At 39.9% G+C, this 27,431-nt stretch overlaps 1 protein-coding gene across 4 annotated transcripts in view; it reads left to right on the top strand.

The window, feature by feature from the left end:
- ANO10 (anoctamin 10) overlaps positions 1-27,431 on the top strand; it is a 356,469-nt gene that overhangs the window by 14,814 nt on the left and 314,224 nt on the right. For all 4 annotated transcript variants that reach the window (XM_063452234.1, XM_063452235.1, XM_063452232.1 and 1 more), the window contains exons 3-6: positions 5,784-5,966; positions 6,469-6,603; positions 16,429-16,548; positions 25,915-26,484. In XM_063452234.1, coding sequence (XP_063308304.1) covers positions 5,784-5,966; positions 6,469-6,603; positions 16,429-16,548; positions 25,915-26,484 — 1,008 coding nt within the window. The remainder of the gene's footprint in view (positions 1-5,783; positions 5,967-6,468; positions 6,604-16,428; positions 16,549-25,914; positions 26,485-27,431) is intronic.

Here is a 27,431-nt window from a genome sequence, read left to right on the forward strand (position 1 = left end):
TGGTGACCATATCATGGCTGTTGTCTGCCTATCCACAGCTCAGTTCACGATTATGTGTGCATCCACTGGCTCAGGCTCTTTCAAATCGGATCGAACTTGAACAAAACAGGATCAATTAAATGTCTCATTCAACATCACAGATCCTGGGGCAGCAATTTTTGCTAGAAGCAGGGAAGCAGGGTACTCTCTGCACCATAACCTTTGCACTGATGACAAGTTCTTATGGTTCTTAGATGACCCTTTCAGGGATAAAATAGTTTCATCTATATAGGAAAAACTTATCAGAGTTAACCAATATAACTGATATGGAATTATTTAAATTCTATATTCACACCTTGGATGTTTTAGATTAATGCTTCTGCAGATATTGAAATGGTAAAATATTTTCATAATACAGGTTTCCTGTTGCAAAAGCTCTTTAACTGTTTTTTCAACCGAAAGATGTAGCATTGTGTCTTTTAATGTACATAGAAAATGTATTAACACACTGCTTTTGTTTTTAGAAGTTAGTATTTTTGTGGCAATTTAAAGCCGATTTGTGTGTGATATTGTTGCGAAAGTGAGTTAATCCACTTTAGTATGCTCCAATGTATTTTTGTTTTTAAATTCTTGATCGTAAATACTAAGCCCCCCCTCCAGGCGTTAGAGATTGAGCATATAAAATTATACTGGTTAGAAATTATCCAATTTTTAACTATAACCACTATTACACAGATTTTTTAAAAAAGGGAAACGTTCATTTAGAGCTGTATGTTTAAATTTAGTTATTGTAGCAAAGACATTGATTTGTAAATATTGAAATAATTCCCTTGTGAATGTTGGAATAATAGTCTTCAGATCCTGGAAGTTGAGCATGGAGTCACTCCTTCATGTAACCCTGTGTCTCTGAACCCCAGACTGCCAAAGTGGTTGTGTTGTATTTTTTTAAAACAATATTTCAGGAATAGGTGAACTTTGCAATTTCACGTACTGTTAATCACTCTCTTTGCCAGCCCTTTTAGCTTGCAGAGCACTATGGGAAATATAGTACACAGTATTTAGGGTTGTCATTGGGTGGCTACATTGGTGAGACAACACAGGGAATTTGAGATTGAGAAATGATTGGCAAAATCAGTATCACGACTTACATGATGCTAAACTGCAGTAACGTCAGAATGTACGATCCCAAATTTGCATGCTAGCCTGCCTTATGAAATAATTGTATACAATCAGTCTGGGTCTGTATGAGTCATGATACGTAACTTGTTATTTTACCAATTTCAAAGGAAGGGTGTGAGAAGCCGACTAACAAGTTCTCCACCGAAGAGAAAAATTATTTTAAACTAATGAAATGGAACAACTGTTTGGCGTTTAGCACTAATATCAAAATTGTTTTGAAAGTGTGTCCCTAGTTTCTCTTTTAAAGCACTATAGTGTGCATATAACTAAAACAATTGCTATTTTTAGGTATAACCACCCTCATCTTGTGAGTAATATCAGCTACTACTTCTGAGCAGTTTCCTGTGTCACCGAGTAAATACATATCAATCAGGGTTATTTCTAGGTGGCAACAAGACCAGAGGCTAACCTTTTTATAGATCTTTTTACCCTCTATTTGTTTTGCTATTCAAAACGCTGACTCCCGTTTGTTAAATCATTACATTGTTACCTCATTTGTAATTAGTACCTGGCAGGATCAATAGAAAGGGCTATTTCATTCTCAAGCTGAGAGAAAATGAACAACTCCAATTTACAGACTCTGGACTCACCAACGTTTATAAAATCTATTCTGGAACTTTTTGTGGGCAAGCTCCAGTCTAATTGACTGCTTGCATGGGTGGCACGATAGCAAAGCACTAAAGTGGGTATGATGTTTGGAGCGTTTCTTTAACATAAGCTGTCTTGCTGTTGGCATTGTATTAAATAATTTTACCATGAAAATCCATAGTTCACTTCAGACATATGTAAATGTGTGTCATATAACCAGTGTGTTGGAGTCCCAAGTGAAAAGATTTTCTTGCATACACAAAATACGTAGCGTATTTTATATATTTATTGTTCAGATGTGCCTGTAGCTTAATGAAATTTAAATCTACTGTTAAAATATCATATTCCATTAAATACTTTAAAACCTAATGTAACCTTTTTGCACAGCAGCTGGAAAAATGGATGAAAGAAAAACCCAAAACACACCTCTCTGTGTCAGTATGGTATCAGTAATTATTTTATTATTATTATTTTTGGCATTTATATAGCGCCAACATCTTCTGCACCGCTTTACAATATTATAAGAGGGGGAAATTTAGCAATAAATAAGACAAGTACAACATGTTATAGGAACAATAGGTTGATAAGAAACCTGCACAAACGAGCTTACAGTCTAGAGGAGGTAGGGCAAGCATGTCAAACTCGCATCTTTGCGGCCCGGCGAGCCGCGAGTACATGCTGGTGTTATAGCAGAGTAGGCACCTGCTTTCCCCACATTGCAGGTGCCTACTCTGCTAACACTTACCCGGCCGGGGAGGAGGGCCAGCGAGTGAGCTCAGTATTCCTGCTCCTTACTGCTTCTTCACGCGTGCCGTCTCTAGTGAAGCCGTGCGCTGGAATATGACGTCATATTCCGGCACCACTAAACCGCATGAGGGAGCAGTGAGGAGCAGGAAGGAGATCTCCAGACAGAAGATCCCCACACCAGCTCCCAAAACTAAGGAACAATAAATTAAATGTGTAAATGTGTGTGTCTGTGTCTGTCTGTCACTGAGTATGTGTGTGTGTCTGTCTGTCAGTGAGTGTGTCTGTCTGTCAGTGAGTGTGTCTGTCTGTCAGTGAGTGTGTCTGTCTGTCTGTCAGTGAGTGTGTCTGTCTGTCTGTCAGTGAGTGTGTCTGTCTGTCTGTCAGTGAGTGTGTCTGTCTGTCTGTCAGTGAGTGTCTGTCTGTCTGTCTGTCTGTCAGTGAGTGTCTGTCTGTCAGTGAGTGTCTGTCTGTCAGTGTCTGTCTGTCAGTGTCTGTCTGTCAGTGTCTGTCTGTCAGTGTCTGTCAGTGAGTGTCTGTCAGTGAGTGTCTGTCAGTGAGTGTCTGTCAGTGAGTGTCTGTCAGTGAGTGTCTGTCAGTGAGTGTCTGTCAGTGAGTGTCTGTCAGTGAGTGTCTGTCAGTGAGTGTCTGTCAGTGAGTGTCTCTGTCTGTCTGTCAGTGAGTGTCTGTCTGTGAGTGTCTGTCTGTGAGTGTCTGTCTGTGAGTGTCTGTCTGTCTGTCTGTGAGTGTCTGTCTGTCTGTCTGTCTGTGAGTGTCTGTCTGTCTGTCTGTCTGTGAGTGTCTGTCTGTCTGTCTGTCTGTGAGTGTCTGTCTGTCTGTCTGTCTGTGAGTGTCTGTCTGTCTGTCTGTGAGTGTCTGTCTGTCTGTCTGTGAGTGTCTGTCTGTCTGTGAGTGTCTGTCTGTCTGTGAGTGTCTGTCAGTGTCTGTCTGTCTGTCAGAGTGTGTGTGTCTGTCTGTCAGAGTGTGTGTGTGTCTGTCTGTGAATGAGTGTGTGTTGGTCAGTGTTGCATTGGCTGCAACTGGACAGTGGAGTACCTGGTGATGAATGGAGGCACGCAATGCCACGTGACATCAACGTGCTCCACCTTCGCAGGGTTTCCAGAAGTAGCGGGAGGATCAGATTTAGTAGAGGGGGGTGCTGTGGTTTAGTAGAGGGGGGTGGGGGGGGGAAGACTGGGATTTAGAAGAGGGGGATGCTGTTTTTTCTTTTTTTTTTATATTGTACTTTTTAAAATAAACCTACGTTTCTATGAAAATTTAAGGTATTTTTTTTTTGTGGCCCACATAAACTTAAACCTTGTTCATGTGGCCCGTGCCAGACTTTGAGCTTGACATGCTTGAGGTAGGGTATACAAAAACAGGAGAGGGATAACACTAAGATCCATCAAGAGCGTATTACAACCTTCAAAAATAGTATTCTGTGTAAGGAAAGAATTTAGCATGCCTGTGTAGGATCTGATTACAGGCAACTGAACGTTACATTCTAGCCCAAATGTACATTATTTAGAAACTTTTGGGATCCTTTGTTTCAGATTCTTCTGCATTATCCATTACCTCTAATTGTCTGTTTACTGACTTGCTTGTGTGTTCCTTAGTAATTATGGGCAATTGCATGTCATCTTGCTCCTTTATAATTTCAGTAATTCAAAGGCAACACGTAACCTACTTCTTGTTAAATTCTTTAGGGTCCCAGTTGCATAGGGGCTCTGCCAAGTGTAGCCTCTTCCCTGCTTGCCACCTTAGCGGTGATATCTGGTGATGTACTCTGTTATTACTAAAGCCTTTTTGGGATGTTTGATATAGTATATCCATAAGGTTGTGCATCTCCCTCCTTGACACATGCAAAATTTGGGTTGAGCTCTGTACACAGCACTATTCACTAAATTGTGAACAATGCTGTGTGCTAACTAATTGTAGCTGCAGTATGGCTGTTATCTGTTTATACAAGTTCTGCTCGTCCTGTGTAATGAATGGAACTGCTGCTGAAATTAGCCCATAATTCATTTTGGGCATGAGTTTATAAAGTAGAATCAGGCCACATAGACCGGAATAAGAGACATTCTGTCATCATATGTTGGAGCTAAGAGTTAACCAGTTAGGAGTGTTGTAAATGGCTCCTACACTTTCTCTTTGCTCATGTGATGTAGAATGGGGAGGTGGGGAGAAGAGAAGGGGATATAAAACAAGGCTTTGGAATTGAGAATAATATTCTAGGGCTTTGACTCTGAACCAATTTTGGACCAAGGCACAATTCTCTGGAAAAAAAAAATACAAGGCACCTACTTTTCTATTTCCTTTTTCACTTAATTAACAGTTTACATATCACACATTTACTCAAAGCCTTGCTAGAGTAATATGCAAAAAGGTAAAGTTGAGATTTACTGACCTGAACCTGTGCCTTGTGGGAGCAGCCATTTTCTTCCTTCTTCTGTTACTGGTGCTTCAGCCTACTTTGTCTTTGTATATCTCTTGACTGGGTTGGAATTTCAGTGAAACTTTAACAGTTCAAAATGAGGAAAATCCATTGATATTCCAACACAGTCAAAATCATAAAGATGCGATCTTTATGAAATACTAATCTTTCTTGGAAGCTGACATTGCTGCTTCAAATTTTTTCAGACTTGTTCTCTCGAGAAAACAACTTGTCATCTTGAGAAAACAAGTGAGAAAAATATTACAAATACGTGGCCTCTCTGGGCTCCTATAGATTATTAATTTTAACTTGTTTGGTTGCCAGCTGTTTTTTTTTTTTTTTCTTGACTCTGCCTCATTAAAGTGATTGCTTGTAGATGTGGCAGCGCCAGGGCTAATGCCATGTACATAATTTACATCATTGGCAAAACATGTTCAGAATCACTGGTTAAAATACATATTTATCTGAAGATTACCCCGTCTGCTTTCATGGTGACTTTCATAAATGTGCAACTTATCATGGCATCACACAATTACAAGAGTGCATGCAACAGGTGTTGGCATGCAGCCAGTTTATTTGTGCATAATTTATTTATGGTCTTTTATATTATACCCAACGTAAATCAAAATGTCAAAAAAGTACAGTTAAGAAGGATTTTTCAACAATGCATGTGCTAAAAATGTAATGTATCGATGAAATGATAATTCCTTTATGAATTTGACAAAAAAATATATATATTTCCTTTTTAAATTATTGTCTTATAATGATGGTGTTCTAGAAATGATGCCTTTTGGATTTCCAAGGGCTGCCATGGTTTGTAGAGTTATTTTGAAAAGTCTCTCTTTTTTTTTTGTTTAAGGTTGCCAGCTGTTAGTCAAATCATTTGTCATATCAGAAGAGGATGAAACGATTTTCCTTGTTGGTGCTTCAATGAAGCGTTTGCTTCTAGGCGCAGAGGCCCTGGGGCTGGTGAAGGAATGTGAGGATGGTTATATGAGGCCTTTCATATACAACAATCGGAAGGAATATAAAAATTTTATAGGTAAGTTCCCGCTGAGTTCTCAGCTGACAGCATGAAACCACACGGCATGCTCTTTGAGAATACAGTGCGTTTGCACTAGTTTAAGCAATGTAAATAAAACATTCATATATATTTTTTTTTAACTTGTGGGTCAAGACCGATACTGGGTCCCAATGTTATTTACCGTAGGCTCCCTTTGCCTGGAACAGACACATATTAATCAGACTCCAGGCATCTACCCATGATAAACTGTTTATGGTAGAGGCACTAGCGAAGAGACTAATGATGGTGTACTTTAGCCACACTGAGAAGAGACAACTGATGTTATGTGCAAATGTATTTTAGTGTGTATTTTATTACAATCAAACAATGAATCACTAAGCTAATTTTACAGTTGAAGGATGGGTTTCCAAGCTAATGTCATGTATGTAATTTGTGTTCCTGCCAGCCATTGTTAAGAACCATTCATGCAGAAAGATCATTTTATAAATTGCACATTTTTTGTTCTTGTTTTGGGATACAGAAGGCGACGAGGACTTTCTCACCATGGCAGAATACCAGTATATCATTAAACATGACCTGGATAATCTTCGAGCTCGAGATGAAAAAAGTATTCCTGGCTATCCACAGGCAAAGCTGTACCCAGGGAAATCTATTTGTAAGCATTCCTTTTCCCCCCTCCATTTTTTCGTTATTTTTAGTGCTATTAGTCTCACAGAATTAATAAAGATCAGATGTATATATGTGAAAATATACTTCCACCTTCACAGTAAATAAAGGATATCTATTTAGAGTGATGCTGTGGGTACATAAAGTATTGGAGTACATTTGTTTGCCCTACTCAATTTATATTTGCTTAATGATTTTGGGGTAAAAAACAAACAAACAAAAAAAACGTCTTGCACCTTCCCTTACACCAGTGGTTCTCAGCTTAATGAAGTGGTCTGGGTGCCAGGTCCATCTAGGGTTAACCCTGCCTACTGTAAACATAGCATTTCATAGCGTAAACATAGCATTTCAGAGAAACTGCTATGTTTACATATGGGTTAATCCAGCCTCTAGTGGCTGTCTCAATGACAGCCGCTAGAGGCGCTTCCCCGCTTCTCACTGTGATTTTCACAGTGAGAAGACGCCAGCGTCCATAGGAAAGCATTGAGAATGCTTTCCTATGGACTGACTGAATGCACGCGCGGCTCTTGCCATGCATGCGCATTCGGCAGAAGAGGGAGCCTGGCGCTGGAGAAAGGTAAGCCTTTAAACCCTTCCTCCCCCTAGAGCCCGGCGGGAGGGGGACCCTGAGGGTGGGGGGGAACCTATTAACACTATAATGACAGGAAAACAAGTTTGTTTTCCTGGCACTATAGTGGTCCTTTAAAAAGCTACCCCAACCAAAAAGCAGTATTTTAATAGTAAACTCTTTTGGTTAAAGTTACCCTTTCTATTCTGGTCCCAAAAACATTGAAAAGAACCTCTAAAGCTGAAATTTACCTCTGTGTCGGCGCCAAGGCCGTATTCTCCCATAGCCTAATCCTCCTCTGCTGACATCAATCCCCATTTGCTGGAGATGAAGGGATATAGGGGGAAGAATGGGCTGAAGAGAGGATATATGTGGTTCAGGAGGTGGGGGAGGGAATGCTGATGGCAGACATCCAATATGCACAGAACTGACATGAGCAAGCCTCCTGGAATTTGTGACGACTTATGTTACACCTCTAGCAACAAACGGGGTTAAACAGACACTATAGACACCCAGAGCTCTTCATCTCACTGAAGTGGTCTGGGTACAGTGCTTCTGTCCCCTTAATCCGGCAATTGTAATTATTACAGTTATTGATAAACTGCAATAATTACTTTGCAGGGTTAACTCCACCATAAGAGGCACTTCCAGCCATCTTAAAGGAGCACTATAGTGTCAGGAAGACAAACATGTACAGTCAGGTCCATAAATATTGGGACATCGACACAATTCTAATCTTTTTGGCTCTATACACCACCACAATGGATTTGAAATGAAATGAACAAGATGTGCTTTAACTGCAGACTTAAAAAGTGGGAGGCACATATACAAACTGTTATAATTCCTACGCCATTCACCTGATTTGGATGTAAATACCCTCAAATTAAAGCTGAAAGTCTGCAGTTAAAGCACATCTTGTTTGTTTCATTTCAAACCCATTGTGTTGGTGTATAGAGCCAAAAAGATTAGAATTGTGTTGATGTCCCAATATTTATAGACCTGACTGTATTCCTGACCTTAAAGTGTTAAAACCACCAGCTAGTCCCCACCCATCCCCCCTCCCCCATACCTCCCTAAATATAGTAAAATGTTACTTGTATTCAAGTCTGTGGTTGCTGGCTCTGCCTCTGACCTGCCTGACATCATCAGAGGTGAATCTCTGTACCAATAACAATGCTTTCAAATAGGGTTGGCTGAGACTGCCAAGGAGGCAGATCAGGGGCAGAGCCAGCACAAGTCAAACACAGCACTGGCCAAACAGCATCTCATCATAGAGATGAATTGAATCAATGCAGCTCTATGTGGAAGGTTCAGTCTCTGCATGCAGAGGGTGGAGTCACTGTGCAGCACTGCCCCATGGAGCACCTATTGTAACCATCTGAGAAGTGGCCAGTGGAGTTATCATTACGCTGTAATGTGAACACTAAATTTTTTCTGAAAAGACCGGGTTAACTGCAAAAAGCTTGAAGGTAATGATTATACTCACCAGAACAAATACAATAAGCTGTAGTTGTTCTAGTGATTATAGTGTCCCTTTAATGACGCTGGACGTCCTAATGCTTTGCAGGAATACTACTTTGTATTCCTAGCACTATAGTTTCCCTTTAAACTCTGTACGTCGTCGCGAAATGCTGCACATACAGACTCCAGGCCCATGACCACTTTACGTCACTCAAGTGGTAATGGTGCTTAGAGTAACCCTTTAAAGCTATACTGTTAGTTTTTTTTTTTGGATAGTTCTTTATTCCCACACATTTGTAAACAAAACATTTAACTTGGGTGAGTGGATGAGAAGTGCAGTTTAGGTGAGTAAAAACACTTTTCTTCGTGGTCATTCTTTATTAAGGATGGCTTCAAAACTTCATGGTGCTCCATATGGACTTATGTGTTCTCTGGCATCTGCAGAGAAATACTATTCAAATACATGATCACGAGTACTTCTTCCCTATTACCGTCTCTGTTTCTGCCCAATTATATAGCACTGTGAAGGTTAAAATAATTGTCATGGCATGTCATGGGTGGGTCAGGACAACCAGGCGTATGTAAATTATAACATAGAAATGACTGACAATTTAAATTAAAAAAAGCTATATTTTACCCAGCAAGTTGTGAAAAACCATACACATGTGTCAATTCCACTTTAATTTTCATTTGTAAAATAAGGTGCATGTGTACTGCAATTTTTTTTTTTTTAATGCAGACCATATTGATCAATTATACATTCTCTTTATACACTGCCCTGTATACAGCAGTTTTTTCTTCTTCTTTATTTTTTTATTACCAGCATTGGCCTGATTCTTATCCCGGTGCCTGTTTGTCGGTATCCTAATTTGCTCATACTGTGAATACTGTACAAGCAAAACATATTCCAAAAATGTAAAACTGTAAAACAAATCAGAGCACTAAATACTTGTATTGTGTGCAGAATATTGCAAAGCGTTTTACTGTTGAGAAATATGTATAGATGGAAGTTAGCCCTTAACATTATTTAAAGAGCATGTTGCAAGGTGTACTAAAAATACTTGTGCCTCAAGTGTGACTCTTGCATTCCATCCTTAGCTGCAAAAAGTGGGCATGGTATCCTCCTTAGAAATCTGAGCCTTATTAACTCCTTTCAGGCTGAAATTATGGATCGATAAAGCTGAGCAAAAAGCTCCAATGAGGTGTGTCACCTTCCCCAAACCATAGAAATAAATGTAATTTGCTTATGGAAGTCCTTGGGGGGAGTTTATGTCTGCTCTACTTGTGTTTAGTGCACCTGTAATGAATAAAATAAAAAAATTTAAAAATAGTGGCACTGAACGGACAATTGTACAGGCTAAATGTACATTGTACAGGCTAAATATCTGCAAATACCATTGCTCAGTCTCCTTCTATAAACTATATTATGTGCATGCACTACAAACATTTGGACAGGCGCAGGAAAAAGTAGAGCTTTCTTCCTTAATGTCTTTAAGGGACAGCAAAAAGAGGATTTCCAGGCACTCAAAGTGTGAAAGCCGCAGGCAGATTTATTGTAACAAACAGCAACGTTTCGACCTACCAAGAGGTCTTTGTTAAGCTTGACAAAGACCTCTTGGTAGGTCGAAACGTTGCTGTCTGTTTTGTTACAATAAATCTGCCTGCGGCTTTCACACTTTGAGTGCCTGGAAATCTCTTATTGCTGCCTTAACGTGTTAGGATTGCTGGTCCTGTTCCGGAGCACCTGTGGCCGCTGTGGGTGAGTGCAGTTCCTGTGACCAATTTTGCTGTAAATAAGGGACAGGCTTTTAGTTGCAGCTGGTGTGTTGTGTTAGTTTTTATTGCTGTTAAAAGCAGTTTTGTGCAGGTAATGCAAAAACCATTGGTTATTGTGCATGGAGGGTTAATTAGACTTAATTTTTATTTGTAATGCTGGTACTGGGTAATAGCGAATCAATTTTTATTTTGCTTGTGCTTCTATCAATAATAATAGGCTGGCTGTTTTTTTTTTTAATAGAAATTACACTATTAAGTCCAGCAGAGCTATTACATGCTTGCTTTTGCAAATCAGCAATAGTTTGTTAATGACTCAGATTTTTCTAAATTACTTTGAAACCTTGAGAATGATTAACACTCGTTAAAACAATCAATACTTGGAACCTCTGGAGATTAGTTAAAAAACTGCTCTGCTTACATTCCTTTTTTTTTTTTTTTGAACAGAATCTACTTTAAAAGTCTAAATTGAATTAGTACATGTTTGTGAGTACATTCTAAACTGTATTCATGTTTCAGTAAATTATCCAGAATTATTCCTTGGTATCCTTGGTGCTAATAGAACAGGTTTGAGACACATCTTAAAAAGATGCCATGAATACATGCACAGAGGTGCGAAAAGTGTAAGGCCGCTTTCTTTATCCTTTCTTTCTTTACCCCCCCTCTGCTAGACTTTTCTTACCATATACTTCAAAGCTATTTATCATGATTTATTCTACATGGAATTTGCTTCTTGGATAATACAGAAAAGCAGAGAGGGGGGAAAAAAAAGATAGAGTAACATGTTTAATGCAAAGTCTACCAGTGTGACGGCAGTGTCTCCCACACTCTAATTGTGAACGGGCAGTGCAGTGGGGCTACCCCTTTTAGTGTTTGCCTTGTGACTAAGACCAGCCCTTCACAAAGACACTGTCACATACTTGCATGTGCAAACACACACCTAATGACTACTTACACATCCACTTACACATCCACCCTCATGAACAAACACAGACAGACACACTGTAACATACACGCACAAGTACCCAGACACACACAGGCATTTACACACAAACACAAATATACTGAAAAGCAGGGTTCTCATCACCCTACTGATGTCAAAATTTCCCTTAATACATTTATAAAGTGCTGCACTGCTAGATAAATGCTATTTTATTTTTTTATTTTTATTTTTATTTATTTTTTTTATTCTTTATTTTTGCGGTGCTTTGGGATACGTACAGGTTTACAGAGACATTGCAATTGGTTTCAGAATATTATTCAGTAGCATACATTACATGTCAGATGAGCAGCACTTTTTGTTTTTATAGTTTAACATTTGAATAATATCAGAGTGAACATGCTGGTACGGCATACGGTCAGGTTAGGTATGATTAAACGAGGAAGGACAATATGGTGCAACTTGGCAGATATTAACATTGTATGACTAGAGCTGTCTGATTACACGTTTCTGATTACACTTTTTAGCAACATATTTCTAGTCTGACCATGCATAGTGTGTGTGATTACATGGTGCGCTAAGCTTAATCTTGACAGATACCTAGTCTAACTAAGAACAGATTATACACATATGCATTGGGACTTAGCCTTGCAGGAGACCATAGTCACAGGATACATGAGGGTATTACCACCCAGAGAAAGTCCACCGGCTGCAGAATATGTGTGCTTATTAGCGGGCTTAGCCTTGTGCCCAGAGTCCTGTGGTCATCTATTTCTCGTCGCCAGCAGGTCATACTATGGCCAGTTGTCAGAGTCTTGCGGCAGGGGTTCGATGCAGTGGATCTCTGAGCTTGATGGGAGTTGTTGAGGTGGGTCTTCAAGCCGGGGTATGGCTGCTTTCTGGCTCTTTGTTTCGGCTGCAGTGTTTGTGTCGTCGTTCTGTGCCGGTAGAAGGGCAGTTCGATTCTCCGCCGTCTTCCCGGGCTGTTGCAGGGTTGGTGGTCTTTGCTGTAGGTCATGTGGTAAGCGGCGGCGTGTATGGCTCGAGGCAGGCTTCCGTTTAGGCCTCCGCTGCTGATCGCTTGTTCCGTGGCGTGTGCAGTTTTGAGATTGCCTGTTGGGCAGCGGTGAGGTAGAGCCACCAGTTCCTCTGATCCCATGCACCCCTGCTTAGCATTCTCGCTGAGTGGTTTGAGCTCCGCCGAAAGGTAGGCCCCTCTGAGGACTCCGGCGCACGCGGCAGCCGCCATCTTAGGTGATGCAGTCGGGCCCTCGAGTTTGGTTGCAGCACCTTTGAGCTCCAGTGGTCTGGTCTCCGGGTGGGGACCGGGATCACCCCCCGGCCCATGGGGGGGAAACGGGGCCGGGTCCGCCCAGGTTCATGCCCCAGGCTAGGCGCTGTATCGCAGGATAGTGGGGCGGCGGCCGTCCGTCCCAATCACCGCCGGAGAAGGCCTCAAATGGGACCACAAAGTTTTCTCCGCCAGGGGACTGCAGCTTGATAAGCCAGCCTCACCCTGGTTTCAGCCGGCCTTCTGCTTTGGGCAGTGTTGCTGTCGGTAGGTTTTGCTGGTGGAAGAAATCGCTTTTTAATCGTTTTTGGAGTTTTGTAGCAGGAGCTCCTTTTGCCTGCGACCGTCCAGCCAGGCGGTCCGGCCCCGCCCCCAGATAAATGCTATTTAATGAATCATAATGTAAGAAATTCTCCTTCCTATAGTGATGTTTGCCTGTTTCACATTTAAAATGTTATATCAAGGATGGGCCTGGTAGTAATGCTTTCTGTCTGAAGGAGGGAATGAAAGGGCAGCATGTAGCATTTAACAGAATGTAACAAGGATTTAAAAAAAAAAAAAAAAAATCTCATCGATACCTACTTCCCCTAATTGGACTTTGTTCCTTTGGGAACTTACTGGTGATCCTGTATGGACTGTAGAAGCCAGTTTGGGATTCACTAAATTAGAGGGACTCCCGCTGTGCATACGTGGACTTTTGTAATCTAGTTACAGTTAATTATGTAGGTTTTCAGTATATTTAAATTAAAAATAATATTAAACTGGTCCTGGAGGCACCCATTCACCAAGCTTCCTGTTGAAGTGGGAAAAAAAGGTCCAAAGTAATTATGGTGATCTTTTTTTTTCGTTATCTTCAATACACATGCTTGATAGTCAGGGATAATTTTTCAATGGAAGAGAAGTAGGCTTACTAATTTATCATTTTCCCCTACCTGAACATGACAACTGCCAAAATGATAACAACGTGGTATGAACTCATGATGGACTATTGCCTTGTTGCGTGGCATGGCATTACAGCTGGCACACCCATGAAACATTACTTTGCAGTCTTGGAATATTATTTTTTTTGTGTATAATAAACATTAAGTTGCATCGGCTCATTGTAAAATAATAAATCAGTGCGTCAATAAATAGTATAAAGGGTTTATCCCAAGGGCTGTTCCACTTATCACATATAATGAGTGGAACTGCTCTGTGATAGTACATAATAGACTGTTTAATGAATTGGACTATGTTAAATTCCTGGCAGAGAGCTTGCTAAGCTTGGATAAAATTAAATACCTCAGAAGTGTTCCTATTTTGGAGGAGCAGTCGCTATATGGACCCCAATAAATCTGTCAAGTTTTTCTATTTTATTGTCCCTCTTTTGTAGGGGCTTAACTTAACACTATAGGGGCAGGAACACAAACATATATTCCTGACCCTATATTACTAAAAGCACAGTCTAGCTCTCCTGCCTTCCCCTTCTACCCCCACCACCCCTCCTTAAATATTGTAAAATCGTATATTTTTTATTCCAGTCTGCTGCTGCTGGCTCTGCTCCTGATCTGCCTGCTTGGCTGACATCATCAGAAGTGTTCATCACAGCCAATCACAATGCTTTCACATTGGATTGGCTGAGACTGTCAAGGAGGCAAATCAAGGGCAAAGCCAACACAGCCCTGGCCAATCAGCATCTCCTCATGGAGATGCATTGAATCAATGTATCTCTATGAGGAAAGTTCAGTGTCTGCAGGCAGAGTGTGGAAACACTAAATGGCAGTGCTGCACACTGTGCAGCACTGCCCCAGGAAGCACCTCTAGTAGCCATCTGAGGAGTGGTCACTGGAGTTATCACTAGACTGTAATGTAAACACCGCCTCTTCTCTGAGAACACAGTGTTTACTGCATAAAGCCTGAAGGGAATGATTATACTCACCAGAACAAATACAATAAGCTATAGTTGTTCTAGTTACGGTAGTGTCCCTTTAAATATTGTTCGTGTGTCTGAGTGTATAACAGAGCACCACAGCAATAATACTCAGTAATTTATCTTTAAAGTGCAATAAATGTGTTTAGAAATCAGTCTGTGTAAGTGAGATACATTATTCTTCTTGTAAATTACATTTTAATTGCATAAACTGTTATTAGTAAGTCACCTAAAAGTTCTCAGAACAGCCAAGCCCCTGGCCACACCCCCACTCACACCCCTAAAATAAAAGTGTCCCTTTTTGACAATTTGAAATGTTGGTAGGTATGAAATTAACATAGCTAGCCTGGGAACAAAGGAATCAGAGTTGAAGCTACACCCCGGTATAAAATGTAAAATATCACAAAATTGTCAGTGTTTAATAAAGAAACACTCCACTCACAGTGTGCTTCCAAGCTGAAGTGGTAATAGTGTTAAAATAACTCTTTAAGAACAAATATGCTCTCTCTTTGACACTGTATTTACCTCTTTTCCCAACATATACTCTTTCTTACAGTTTAGCTGATGTGCCAATTATTGTACATCAAGGATTGTAGGTTTCCCTTGTTTTTGCAAAGTTATAGGTCTAAATTTAGGACATACATATTACATTCTGAGGTAAATAAAGAAAACATTGACCCAGGGGTTACTGATTAGGCCCATGGGACAATGTTTAAGAAAGCCCTGATAACTCTTCCCTACTGGGGAATAACCCACAAAATATAAACAGAAAGATAAATGTGGAACCAGAGGTCCCTTTGTGGAAGAGTGAGAAGGAGTCCCTACCTTTAATAATTCTAAGGGTATAAGTAGTAAAAATAGACAGGAAGAAAATAGGGAGAACAGGGTAAAGGGAATGGATGTGTCAAAGCACATACAGACCCAAACAACTACTTAACAGAGAAATTGCCCAAGCCTAATAGTGAAAGCTTAGGTCAAGTTACATCAAAACTGTAAGGTTATCAAAATAGGTAGATATAGGAATAGGTAGAGGGGGAGAATAGTCTCCTAAGCAGGGGATAAAAGATCGCAAAAACCCAGTCCCAAAATAAGCCCACTCACTAGGAGAGGATGCTATAGCTATTTACCCCGGCACTGTGATGAATCACAAGTGCCTACCTATTACCCTTCTCCCTTCGTGACTAAGTAGCTTAAAAAAATGAATTAACTTAAATAAAATAATCCATAAAGTGCTACCTAAGTGAACAAAATGAAAAGAAAATAATTAAATGAAAACTCGACGCGCGTTTCAGCGTTCTAACACGCCGTCGTCAGGAGTAATGAACTTTGGTACCAAAGTTCATTACTCCTGACGACGGTGTGTTAGAACGCTGAAACGCGCGTCGAGTTTTCATTTAATTATTTTCTGTATGTGCTTTGACACATCCATTCCCTTTACCCTGTTCTCCCTATTTTCTTCCTGTCTATTTTTACTTCTTATAGCCTTAGGATTATTAAAGGTAGGGACTCCATCTCACTTATAACTCTTCCACAAAGGGACCTCTGGTTCCACACTTATCTTTCATATTACATTCTGAACCTTATCCAAGCTTTCTCAATGATGAAATCAGGTGCAAAAGGACCATTTACAGATGCTGCTAGGCTGTACATTTCACTTCGTACCTTCTGTTGTAATGTAGCTCCGACACTCAACACTACTGTCTACTGACTTCCACTCTTCATGGCATTGTAGTACAATTAAGGGATAGTAACCTGGCCACACATAGGCTGCGAGTGTCACCAGTCTCTTTCAGCCTGTCTGTGAGCGCCTATTTAGAGAAATAGTATGTATGTGTTTTGTTTTTACATAATAGTGCATGTTTTTGCTTACAGTTCGAAGACTACAGACAAGTGGTGTTATTGTTCAGGTTTTTCCACTTCACGATAAAGAAGATTTAAAAAGACTAACTCATCGATGGTACCGCCAAATCAGGATTGCTTTTCAACCAATAGGTAGGTTCAAAGTTTTGTTGTGTGTTTGTTCTTTAACCCCTTCACATAGAATCATATGCCAATGAGGCTGTGGAAATCTCTCTTCTTGGAGGAATGATTTCCCTGATATATCATGCAGAGAGAAGCAGTCCAGCCTCAGGCAATCAGTCTTGGTCCATGCAATCGCTGTGCCAGACATACACATTGGTCACACTAGTCTACTGTTTAAGCCAGGGGTTCCCAATTAATTTTTCCCGTGGAACACTTTGACATAGTGTATCAACATCGTGGAATCCCCACACCCCAGCAGTTTTGTGTATGTATCTGAAACAGATATACACACACTGGCACATAGTGGCACACAGATGCACGCAATGACACACAGTATGTATATGTAAAGTGTGTGTATCTGTGTTTGTATGTGCCGGTGTGTATCAAGGTGTGTCTATCTGTGTTTGTATGTGCCAGTGTGTGTATCTATGTGTCAGTGTGTATGAATCAGACACACAGATACACACACACACACACTTGCACATAGTGGCACACAGATACACACACGTTGACACACAGTGTGTATGTATCTGTGTGTCAAGTTGTGTGTATCTATGTGTCTAAATGTGTATATCTGTTTGTATGTGCTGGTGTGTGTATCTGTTTTTGTATGTGCCAGTGGGTGTGTCTGTGTGTCAGTGTGTAACTGTGTGTGTGTGTGTGTACATGTATCTGACACCGATATACACACTGGCGCATAGTGGTACAAAGACACACACACCTTGACACGCAGATACACTCAGATGCACACAGTGACACGTACACACATCTTGACTCACAAATACACACACACACACTCAGATACACACAGTGACATATACACACACTTGCACTGCACCCACAGATACACACACTGGCACATACATAAACTCAGATACACGCATTGACACATACACACTCTGACACACACACACACACGCACTCAGATACACACAGTGACACATACACAAACCTTGACACACAGATACACACACTCAGACACACATACTCTTTGACAGACACACATACAAACACATATACACTCTCACTGACAAGCAAACATACATTCTCACTGACAAACACACATACACTCTTTGACAGACACAAAACACATACAAACTCCCTAACAGACACACATACAATTTATCATTTTTTTCAAATTTTACTCCACCCAGCCTCCCTACCTTTGGGAGTGCTGGCATGGAGTCTCTATGTCCCTGTGGTCCAGTGGGGCTGCTGGGCTGGGTGTTTGGTCCCTGGGGTCGAGTGGGGCTGCTGAGTGGCTGGTGTGCAGTCCCTGGGGTCGAGTGGGGCTGCTAAACGTCTGGAGTGCGGACGGCGAGGGAGCACTGATCTTCCTTTCCTGCTCAGCTCCCTTGTGCGCCTCTTAGTGATGCCGAAGTTACGTCATATTCCGGCTCCGGCATCACTGCTGTACGCGCGAGGGAGCTGAGCCGGGGCCATTTTGTTTTACTTTTTCATACTCTGAATCTATTTGTAAGCATTATTCCATGCATTTTAAAGCACATGATTGCAGACTAAGAAATAAAAGAGCTTGTGACAGTATATTGTACTTCTCATAAAAGCAAGCTATTAACACACAAAATGTACAATTCTATAGCAATCAATGACAACAATAACCTTGCAAAACTTTAAGTGTGGCTCCTCCAGTATAAATACTTTTGAAGGCTAAAGCAAAGCGATACTACAGTATCAAGATAGAAAGTTATAAACAAATATGAATCTATACAGGACTCGCAAGCATTGCTCTCTTACTGCATTAACCGAGAAGGAATGTGGCTAGCAGACAATATACAGGGTCGACCACAATTCTAGCAAGCATGGCCCGCGGCCATTTTGTTTTACAAAATTTTGGCGGAACCCCATTTGTGTTCTTGCAGAACTCCAATTGGGAAACGCTGGTCTAAACCAATTATTGTAGTGCCATACTTTTTTAAAATTATTTTAAAATCATTTCTTTATTAAACAAGTTGTCACAGAGAGGGATATCAATTTTCTGCTGGTAATGCTTACAAAGTTGGAAAAAGTTATTCAAACTGAGCCTAAACTGCTGGTTAATCATCTCACAATGCCAAGCTTGCTAGAATGATATCGGTAGGTTAATAGGAACAAACAAAATGTTTGCGTTTTTGATTACATCACAAGTGGAAGATGGCAGTCTGAAAAGATGGCATCAAGTGCATCCTAGGCACCATATGAACACCATAGTCGGGAAGCCATCTTAGATGAGTTGTTGCAAGCAATTGAGAAAGAAATCCAATTTTTATTTTGCCAAAGTAAAGTTTGAAAGTGAATGAGGATCGGTACAACTGCGGGGGGAGGCATGAAGAAGAGAATGCAGAGTTGTATTGTTGAGTGAATAGAGGTTTAAAATTAAAATCCAGGACTGGAAGGTTCAAAACATGTAGTGGTAGTCATGGAGGAGAGTACCATATGGAGGACAGGCTGTATAATATATTCCTTTTATAATACACTTTCTGGGAAGGTACCAAAAAATACCATCCTTAGTGTCTCTAGAGAGTGAAACTGGGTTTACAAAAAGAGAGCAATGCTTGCTAGAATGGTGAACTACTACTATATTATTTTAATTTTGTCATAGTATAACAATGTAATACAAGGCAGACATAAAAGGAAACGTTTGCATCGACACTAGGTTGAAAAATTTGGGGGTGTCGCAGCACCCGGTACAAATAAGGAGGTAATGAACAGATAGTTGACTTCTTTATACGTTTTCTCCCACTCTGTATATATGTTATGAACATAGTTTTTATCTTCGTTGAACAACTCATTTATGATAATAGCTCGTCTGCCATAAATTATAGAAGTAGAGTTTAATTAGGGAAGCTTAGCGAACATAGGAGAGAGAGCATGGTTTCGAGTGATATCCATGCCTTGGAGAGGTGGTTTCCTAGTGGCAGGCGTATGCAGCCCCCTCAATTTCCTATATGGCATCCATGTCTCCGATAGACAGTTAAATGAAAAAGGTCAGAGAAAAAAGGAGAGATTAGAGAAAGAAAAGAGAGATAAAGGTAAGCAGTCCGGTGGTGGGTAAGTCTCATAGTTCCTCACATATGTTTTTGCGGTTTATCCAAAAGAAGGCAAAAACCCCAGTCTGAAGCACTTCCAATTTTGCAACAAACTAGATCACGTGCTTCCTCAGACGTGATCTGAGGAAGCCGATTGGGCGAAACGCGTCATCACGCACGACGTCACCACGTGATTTCTCCGAAAACCGGAAGTATTGTGTATGCGGCGATCGAGCAGGAAAACCGGCAAGTGTGGACTGTGTTTCCTGAGACTGCTTTTAATTTTGGGGATATCTCCTGTACGGGCTGTAAGAGGCATATCACTTTGAATTTTGATTTATACATACGTCTATCAATAAACCTATTTTAAAAGGTTGAATCTGCTGCTGTATGGATCCTAAAGGTCTCTGAGTCCTGAGAAAAGAGGACTCATGCCATTCAAGTTAGAGCAGACTTTCACTGCTCTACCATTGTGAGTGTTACTCCTATATATCCTAGTCTTTTATCTCTGGTATTGCATATTACCCTATGATTTTTTCTTTCTGTGTTTGTTTTATATATTACCCTGAGGGCATACTGAACTATATGTTCCAGCTGCTATTTGTAAGTGTGTTTTATCCTTATTGAAGGTACCCTCACGTGTTGCACATTGCACTTGCACTTTAAACTATTTATGCACTAATTATTTATATATTATTAAAGGTACAGCGCACCTTATTCGTTTTTCTATTCTATGTTCAGTGATTTTGAGCTATTTTTCACTTTGAGGTGCAGCTTTTTAGTTATACATAGTGTTTCACTGATTTGAAAGTGGTCATATTATTACTTATATCACTTAGCGCCTTTTTTGCTTGTATATATATATTATTTACATCTAGGTTATAGCGTCCTGTTTTCTCTGCTTTGTATTTGGAATCTCTTCCTATCTAGACAAAGTGCTGTTTACTACTAGCTATTTAATTTTTTGATAGAATGTCCTCCAACATTTTCTGTTAATGCATTGACTGTATAAGCCAATTTGTTATTACTGATTAACAGTGACTTTGATACATTAGGAGACTTAATATAGGCTACATCGAGCCTTCCTTTTTAACATCACCAGCACGTTTGAATTTGTGTTTCACTACTAATTTTGTCTTTCTTTTTACTTTGCATTTTTTACTTTTATTTTTGGTTTAGATATGTTCAAATAAAACTTGATAAAGATATACAAAAAATTCCAATTCATATTCTAAACCTTGGGCCCCATGAGTCATTTTCACTGCTGTGGGTATACCGGGGGGGACTTTTAGAGGAACGGTAATTTACCCTTTACTCTTTTAGTCCTCTGAGGTATTTTTTTCTTATATAACCCTGTATATTGTCTGCCAGCCACATTCATTTGCTGTTACTGCAGTAAAAGATCTGTGCTTGCTAGAATGGTGAACTACCTTGTATACTGTCTGCCAGCCAAATTCATTCACTGTTACTTGAGTAAGAGAGCAATGCTTGCTAGAATGGTGACCTACCCTGTATATTGTCTGCCAGCCACATTCATTCCCGGTTTCTGCAGTAAGAGAACAGTGCTTGCTAGAATTGTGGACTACCCTCTATATTGTCTGCCAGCCACATTCATTCCCGGTTTCTGCAGTAAGAGAATAGTGCTTGCTAGAATTGTGGACTACCCTCTATATTGTCTGCCAGCCACATTCATTCCCGGTTTCTGCAGTAAGAGAATAGTGCTTGCTAGAATTGTGGACTACCCTCTATATTGTCTGCTAGCAACATTCCTTCTCTGTTACTGTAGTAAGAGAGCAATGCTTGCGAGTCCTGTATAGATTAATATTTGTTTATAATTTTCTGTCTTGATACTGTAGTATTGCTTTGCTTTAGCCTTTAAAAGTATTTATACTGGAGGAGCCACACTTAAAGTTTTGCAAGGTTATTGTTGTCATTGATTGCTTTAGAATTGTACATTTTGTGTGTAAATAGCTTGCTTTTATGAGAAGTACAATATACTGTCACAAGCTCTTTTATTTCTTAGTCTGCAATCATGTGTTAAAATGCATGGAATAATGCTTACAAATAGATTCAGAGTATGAAAAAGAACACCTGTTCCTGTGCATTAATTGGCTGCCTGCTTCCTGTAGCAGACATATAGAACGTGTTTATGAACCTACCTACAGCTGACACCTGTACAGCAGCTATGTGTATAATTCACACTGGATAGAACATTGCCTTTGGCTGATCCACAGTAGTGTTACATATATATAGAAACTGATTTTCTCACTCCTCTGGGTGGTATTTGGTAGAGGGCCAGTGAATGATGCATAGACAAAACAAGAGTCCTGGAATCCTGTGTTTCTGCACACTATCTCAAATGTTCCTAGAACTGCACTTCTATGGATAGAGATCTCCAATGTCACACCTGGAATCTGCTGAAACCTCTCTCCAAACTTGGGGGTCACATATTGGCTAGGTAGAGGAGTGGAAAGTTTACTGCCGTAAAACCAGAAATCCCACCAGTAAGTGTCCCTGGGTGAGACACATAATATCTATTTGTATACCTCAAATATGTGAGAGTTACGTGAACCAAGAGAGTCATCCCAGCTTGTAGACACCTGAATTAACAAGGTTTGAATCACGTGCTGGAAAACTAGACAGTCTGATGACACGTGGGTTACTGGAACACATCAGTCATGGACACAAAGTGAGAAAATTATTAACAAATGAAAAATAAACACAAACACACACGTATATATAATAAGATAATATTCAGCATTATTGTTTGATTAATGCTGAGTGACAACTACCTCTCAAATGTCCATGTATAGAAGTGACAGTATCACTCTGCAACCCAGATCCATCTCTCTCTTATTTCTATATAATGTTCTTCCCTTCGAGGAGTTCAGAATGCTTTGAGTGTATCATTATTTTTTAAAAATCCAACATAGCTGACAGCACTGTGGAGTGAATCGATAAGACAAACACACATTTGTAACAGGATTTTTTTTTTAATCTAGTGAGGGTCCTACTTAATTTGTTTGTTTGTGTAAAGAAAATTGATAATATTAACATAAACATGAAAGGTTGCTAGTGGCATTAACAATATAAACTCTAAATAAAAGGAGATAAAGATGCTGGCTTACTGAAAATTAGAAAAATGAGGCAGGAGAAGGACGTTAATGAACACTTCCACCCCCAAAACATCTTCAGCTCAGTGAAGTGGTGGGGGCAGGAGTGTCTGGCTGCCGTTTTACCGTCAGGGGGTAAACTGTCTCTCTTTCACCCATCCTAGAAAGGAAAGTTTGGCAGGTGGTCAGTGATAGGTTGACATAGTCAGCTGATGCTCTCAGCATGTCCTGGCACCCCACTGAGAGAAATAGTATGTGTATTGTAAATAGTAGGATATTCAATTAAAATTAATCCTAAATAGGAAGTCATTGTGAGAGGAGTGGCACAACACAGTAATAAAATTACTTTAGTGTTTGATGTGAATTACCTTTTCCGTGGGACATATCCCCATACACCCTGGTCACCGCTCCAGCCATGGCACCAAATGAAGTTTCATTCTTTGGCCTTTTTACATTTTCGCACTGTATGAGGCACTACTGCTTGAATGCTACACAGCTCTCTGGCAGTCCTGGATCAGACGCCCTAATTTCATGGTATTGTCCCAGCATCCTGGGCTGGTCCTCTGGGAAGCCAATGAACTATCTCCAGCAATCACAACTGGAGCACATCATCAGATGCACTCTACCTGTGCTGTATGTTGTTTGGGAACCAGGAGCATGCATGGAGCACTTCAGCAGCGACCCTTTCCCTTTTCTGTCTTTATTGTGACATTGCCAGTGATGCAAATGGCGTCACTAGCGCCATTAGATGTCCACCCCCATTCCAATATCATATGTCCTAATGTTGGGAGGTCCACCCCCATTCCTAATGTTGGGAGGTATGGTGCTGTCCTTGACTTTTGCAGAACTGTTCCAAGTCATTTTATAAAACCCAAAAGTTTCACCAGGGCTTTATCCGCTTCTCTGCATATATTAAAAATGCACGCTTGTAGGCTGAGTAATGGAATATAACACAATTCAGACATGGTGAATAGCTGCGGACCTTCCTATACAGATGAATCACAACTGACCTGTTAAGAAACCATGATTTCGTGTCACAGAAAGGACTGTTGACATTCATTGCAGCTGAATCCCGCTGTATTTCTTCATTGCAAAGCATAGGCAATGGCATGTAGTACATGCTTGAACCAGTGTTCATTTTTGCGGCAAATCTCAATTTACTTTTAGTAATAGTCTTTTGACTAAAAAGCCATTTTAGTTTTAGTTGTGTTTTAGTCATCTGAATTGTTTTAGTTTTGGTCGACTAAATCCCCAGCAGATTTTAGTCGACACAACTAAAATCTAATGGTTTTAGTTAAAGGACCACTATAGGCACCCAGACCACTTCAGCTCAATGAAGTGGTCTGGGTGCCAGGTCCATCTAGGATTAACCCTGCCTGCTGTAAACATAGCAGTTTCATAGAAACTGCTATGTTTACCTATGGGTTAATCCAGCCTCTAGTGGCTGTCTCATTGACAGCCGCTAGAGGCGCTTCCGCGCTTCTCACTGTGATTTTCACAGTGAGAAGACGCCAGCGTCCATAGGAAAGCATTGAGAAATGCTTTCCTATGGACTGGCTGAATGCGCGCGCGACTCGTGCCGCGCATGTGCATTCAGCCGATGACGGAAGAAGAGGGAGGAGAGCCCGGCGCCAAGGGAGCCCGGCGGGGGAAAAAGGTAAGGGATTAACCCCTTCCTCCCCCTTCAGCGCCACGTGAGCGGGACCCTGAGGGTGGGGGCACCCTGAGGGCACTATAGTGCCAGGAAAAATAGTATGTTTTCCTGGCACTATAGTGGTCCTTTAAAGCCTCTTTTGCCCCTTCCACAGCCCCTCTGTGCAGTGCCATTTTAGTTTTAGTCGTAATTTAGTCATCTTAGTTATTTTAGTTTTAGTCTAGTTTTAGTCGATTAGATCTCAAAAATTGTTAGTGGACTAAAATTTGACTAAAATTGTTAGTCGACAAAATTAACACTGGCTTGCACAATACAAATGTTCTAAATATTTTTGAAACTTCCTCATTATAACACCTCAAGAGGAACCTGTTTTTCAAACTTCCCACAAAACAAAACTGCAATAATAGCATCATTGTTAAACTGTAGTCTAAAATGTGTTATCATCCGTTTTATAATCAATTTCCCTCAAGTGACAATTTATCAAATAACCCCAAGAGTGCACTATGTTACTTTGCTCTGTTTTATTTTTCACTGTGTGTGCAATGATTTGGGGTATATGCTCACATTTTGTTAATTACCTCAGAACGTATCCGTGGTAACAGTGAATATCTTTCATGAATTCATACATTAATCTTAACATGATGTAAGAGTGTATTCATTAAACACCAAAATCCAGCCAAATAGCATTTAGTTTGCTAAATTTTTCTGTTCTGACCTGAAAGTTTGCTGTGTTAAACCTGTCTGGCTATTCATAAAAGATACACTTGGTTGTTCAGCCATATTTCTACTTACATTTCATGCCATGTAGTTATAAAACTTAAATCGAGAAGTGGTTGACCTTTAAAAGCTAACTTGCCTATTCTGAAACAACCACACTGCAATTAAATTCAGTTTCATTTGTTTGATCCAGTTACTCCGATACAGACCAGGAGAATTGCACACATAGCTCTAAGCCTCATAACTCTAACAGGGTTATTCACCAAAGTGAATTTAAAATATAAGACCAAAATAGCCAAATTGGAAGCTTAGCTGACTGAGAAAATGTGTCCAGATCGGCTATTGTGTCCTTAAATTTGAAATTTACTTTGAATTCACCCTGAATTATCACTTTAATGAATAATGCTGTAAGTTACCATAATGCTATACCAACATCCCTTAACCCTAGGACTGGGGTAGACAACCTTCGGCACTCCAGGTGTTTTGGGCTACATCTCCCATAATGTTCTTACAGCTATAATGCTTTCAAAGCATCGGGGGAGATGCAGTCCACAACATCTGGAGTGCCAAAGGTTGGCTACCACTGTCCTAAAACAATACTCTAAGCTTAAATCTCCCCAAAACCTCACTCTGTTGATAATGATCAAATTATACCTCAAATGATTTTATTCACCTGAATTAAAGAGAATTGATCAAAATTAAAGTATTTGGGCATTTAGTGAATTAGACTCTTATTCTCCAAATTTTGAAGAGCTGTGGAAAGATATTTTCTGAATTCTGACACTCGTGCTTTTCCTCTGTACCAATTATTTATTTTACTTTACAGATCAAATCAGACGGTACTTTGGGGACACGATTGGTTTATACTTCGGCTTCTTAGAATATTTCACCTTGGCCCTAATTCCAATGGCTCTCATTGGAGTTCCCTACTACTTTTTTGCCTGGGAGGACTATGATAAATATGTAATTTTTGCTACATTCAACCTGGTGTGGTCTACTGTTATTCTTGAGATCTGGAAGCGCTACAGTTCAGCTATGACGTACAGATGGGGTACACTGATAATGAAGAGAGAGTTTGAGGAACCCAGGCCAGGATTTCATGGAGTCTTGGGTATTAATCCAATTACAGGCAGAGAGGAACCAACCTACTCTAGTCTGAAGAGAACACTACGGATTTACCTAGTTTCTGTGCCTTTTGTATGTGGTTGCCTTTACCTTTCCATTTATGTCATGAAGATCTATTTTGACTTAGAAAATCTGGCTCTGGAATACAACCAGGAGGAGCAGTCGACTTTTAGCAGCCTTTTACTTTTTGTGCCTAGCATCATCTACGCTGTTGTCATTGAAATCATGAATCGTATTTACAAATATGCTGCAACACATCTAACATCTTGGGGTAAGACGCATACTTTTTTAAAATATATTTTGTAAAATCTTTTTCATCGTTGCACTAACTATTTTAGAACCAGTCCAGTGAACTCCTATAATGCCATTTCTTTTCAAATATATATGAAATATAATGCCATTTCTTCCACCAAGAAACATATTTGGCAGAATAGATATATAGCCTTGTTACTTTCCCAAACGAAAATGTTACAACTAGTTGGTTTCCATGCATATACTTATAATATATAGACTCTGTTTTACAGGCGTAGGTGAAGTATATGAATTACAGGCGCATGGAAATGCATTTAGACTGACTAATATATAGTTTAAAAGTTTAATGGGCATCATAAAATATATAATGATCAAATTATACCTCAAATGATTTTATTCACCTGAATTAAAGATAATTATATCATAGTGTGTGCATGCGTTTATATAAGGGTAACAGAAGTAGGACTGCACTCATGGCCTTTCATCAATATGTATCTTTATTCAAATTCCATAAAATCCATAGATCGTTTCAGCCCTCTCTGGGACTTTCATCAGGATCAAAACCTAACGTACATTTTTCAAAGTGGTTATTTAGAGGAAATTTAAGTAAAATGCTAATATGAAAAATCCAACTTTGCAGTAAATTTCTAAAAATTAATGGGTATAATATTTAAGAACTTGATAATTATTTTCTACATATGAGAAAGTGTAACTTGCATTGTTTAGACACTATTCATAGTAATTACAAAAAAATAAAAATTCCTTATTTATTGCAACATAATACCATAAGTATGGTCTGAAAACGAATAAGACTGCTTTAACCTTGCTTAATTAATATAGGCAAGGTGAAAAATAGGCCGAGGCATTTCAGAGCATCACAGTCCAATTTCAAGTCTTTGGATCTCTAAATGCAACATTTTTTTTATTGAATGCAATAGTTCAGTAACTTTCAATTTACTCCGAGAC

This window comes from Pelobates fuscus, chromosome 4, assembly GCF_036172605.1.
Source record: "Pelobates fuscus isolate aPelFus1 chromosome 4, aPelFus1.pri, whole genome shotgun sequence".
NCBI lineage: Eukaryota > Metazoa > Chordata > Amphibia > Anura > Pelobatidae > Pelobates > Pelobates fuscus.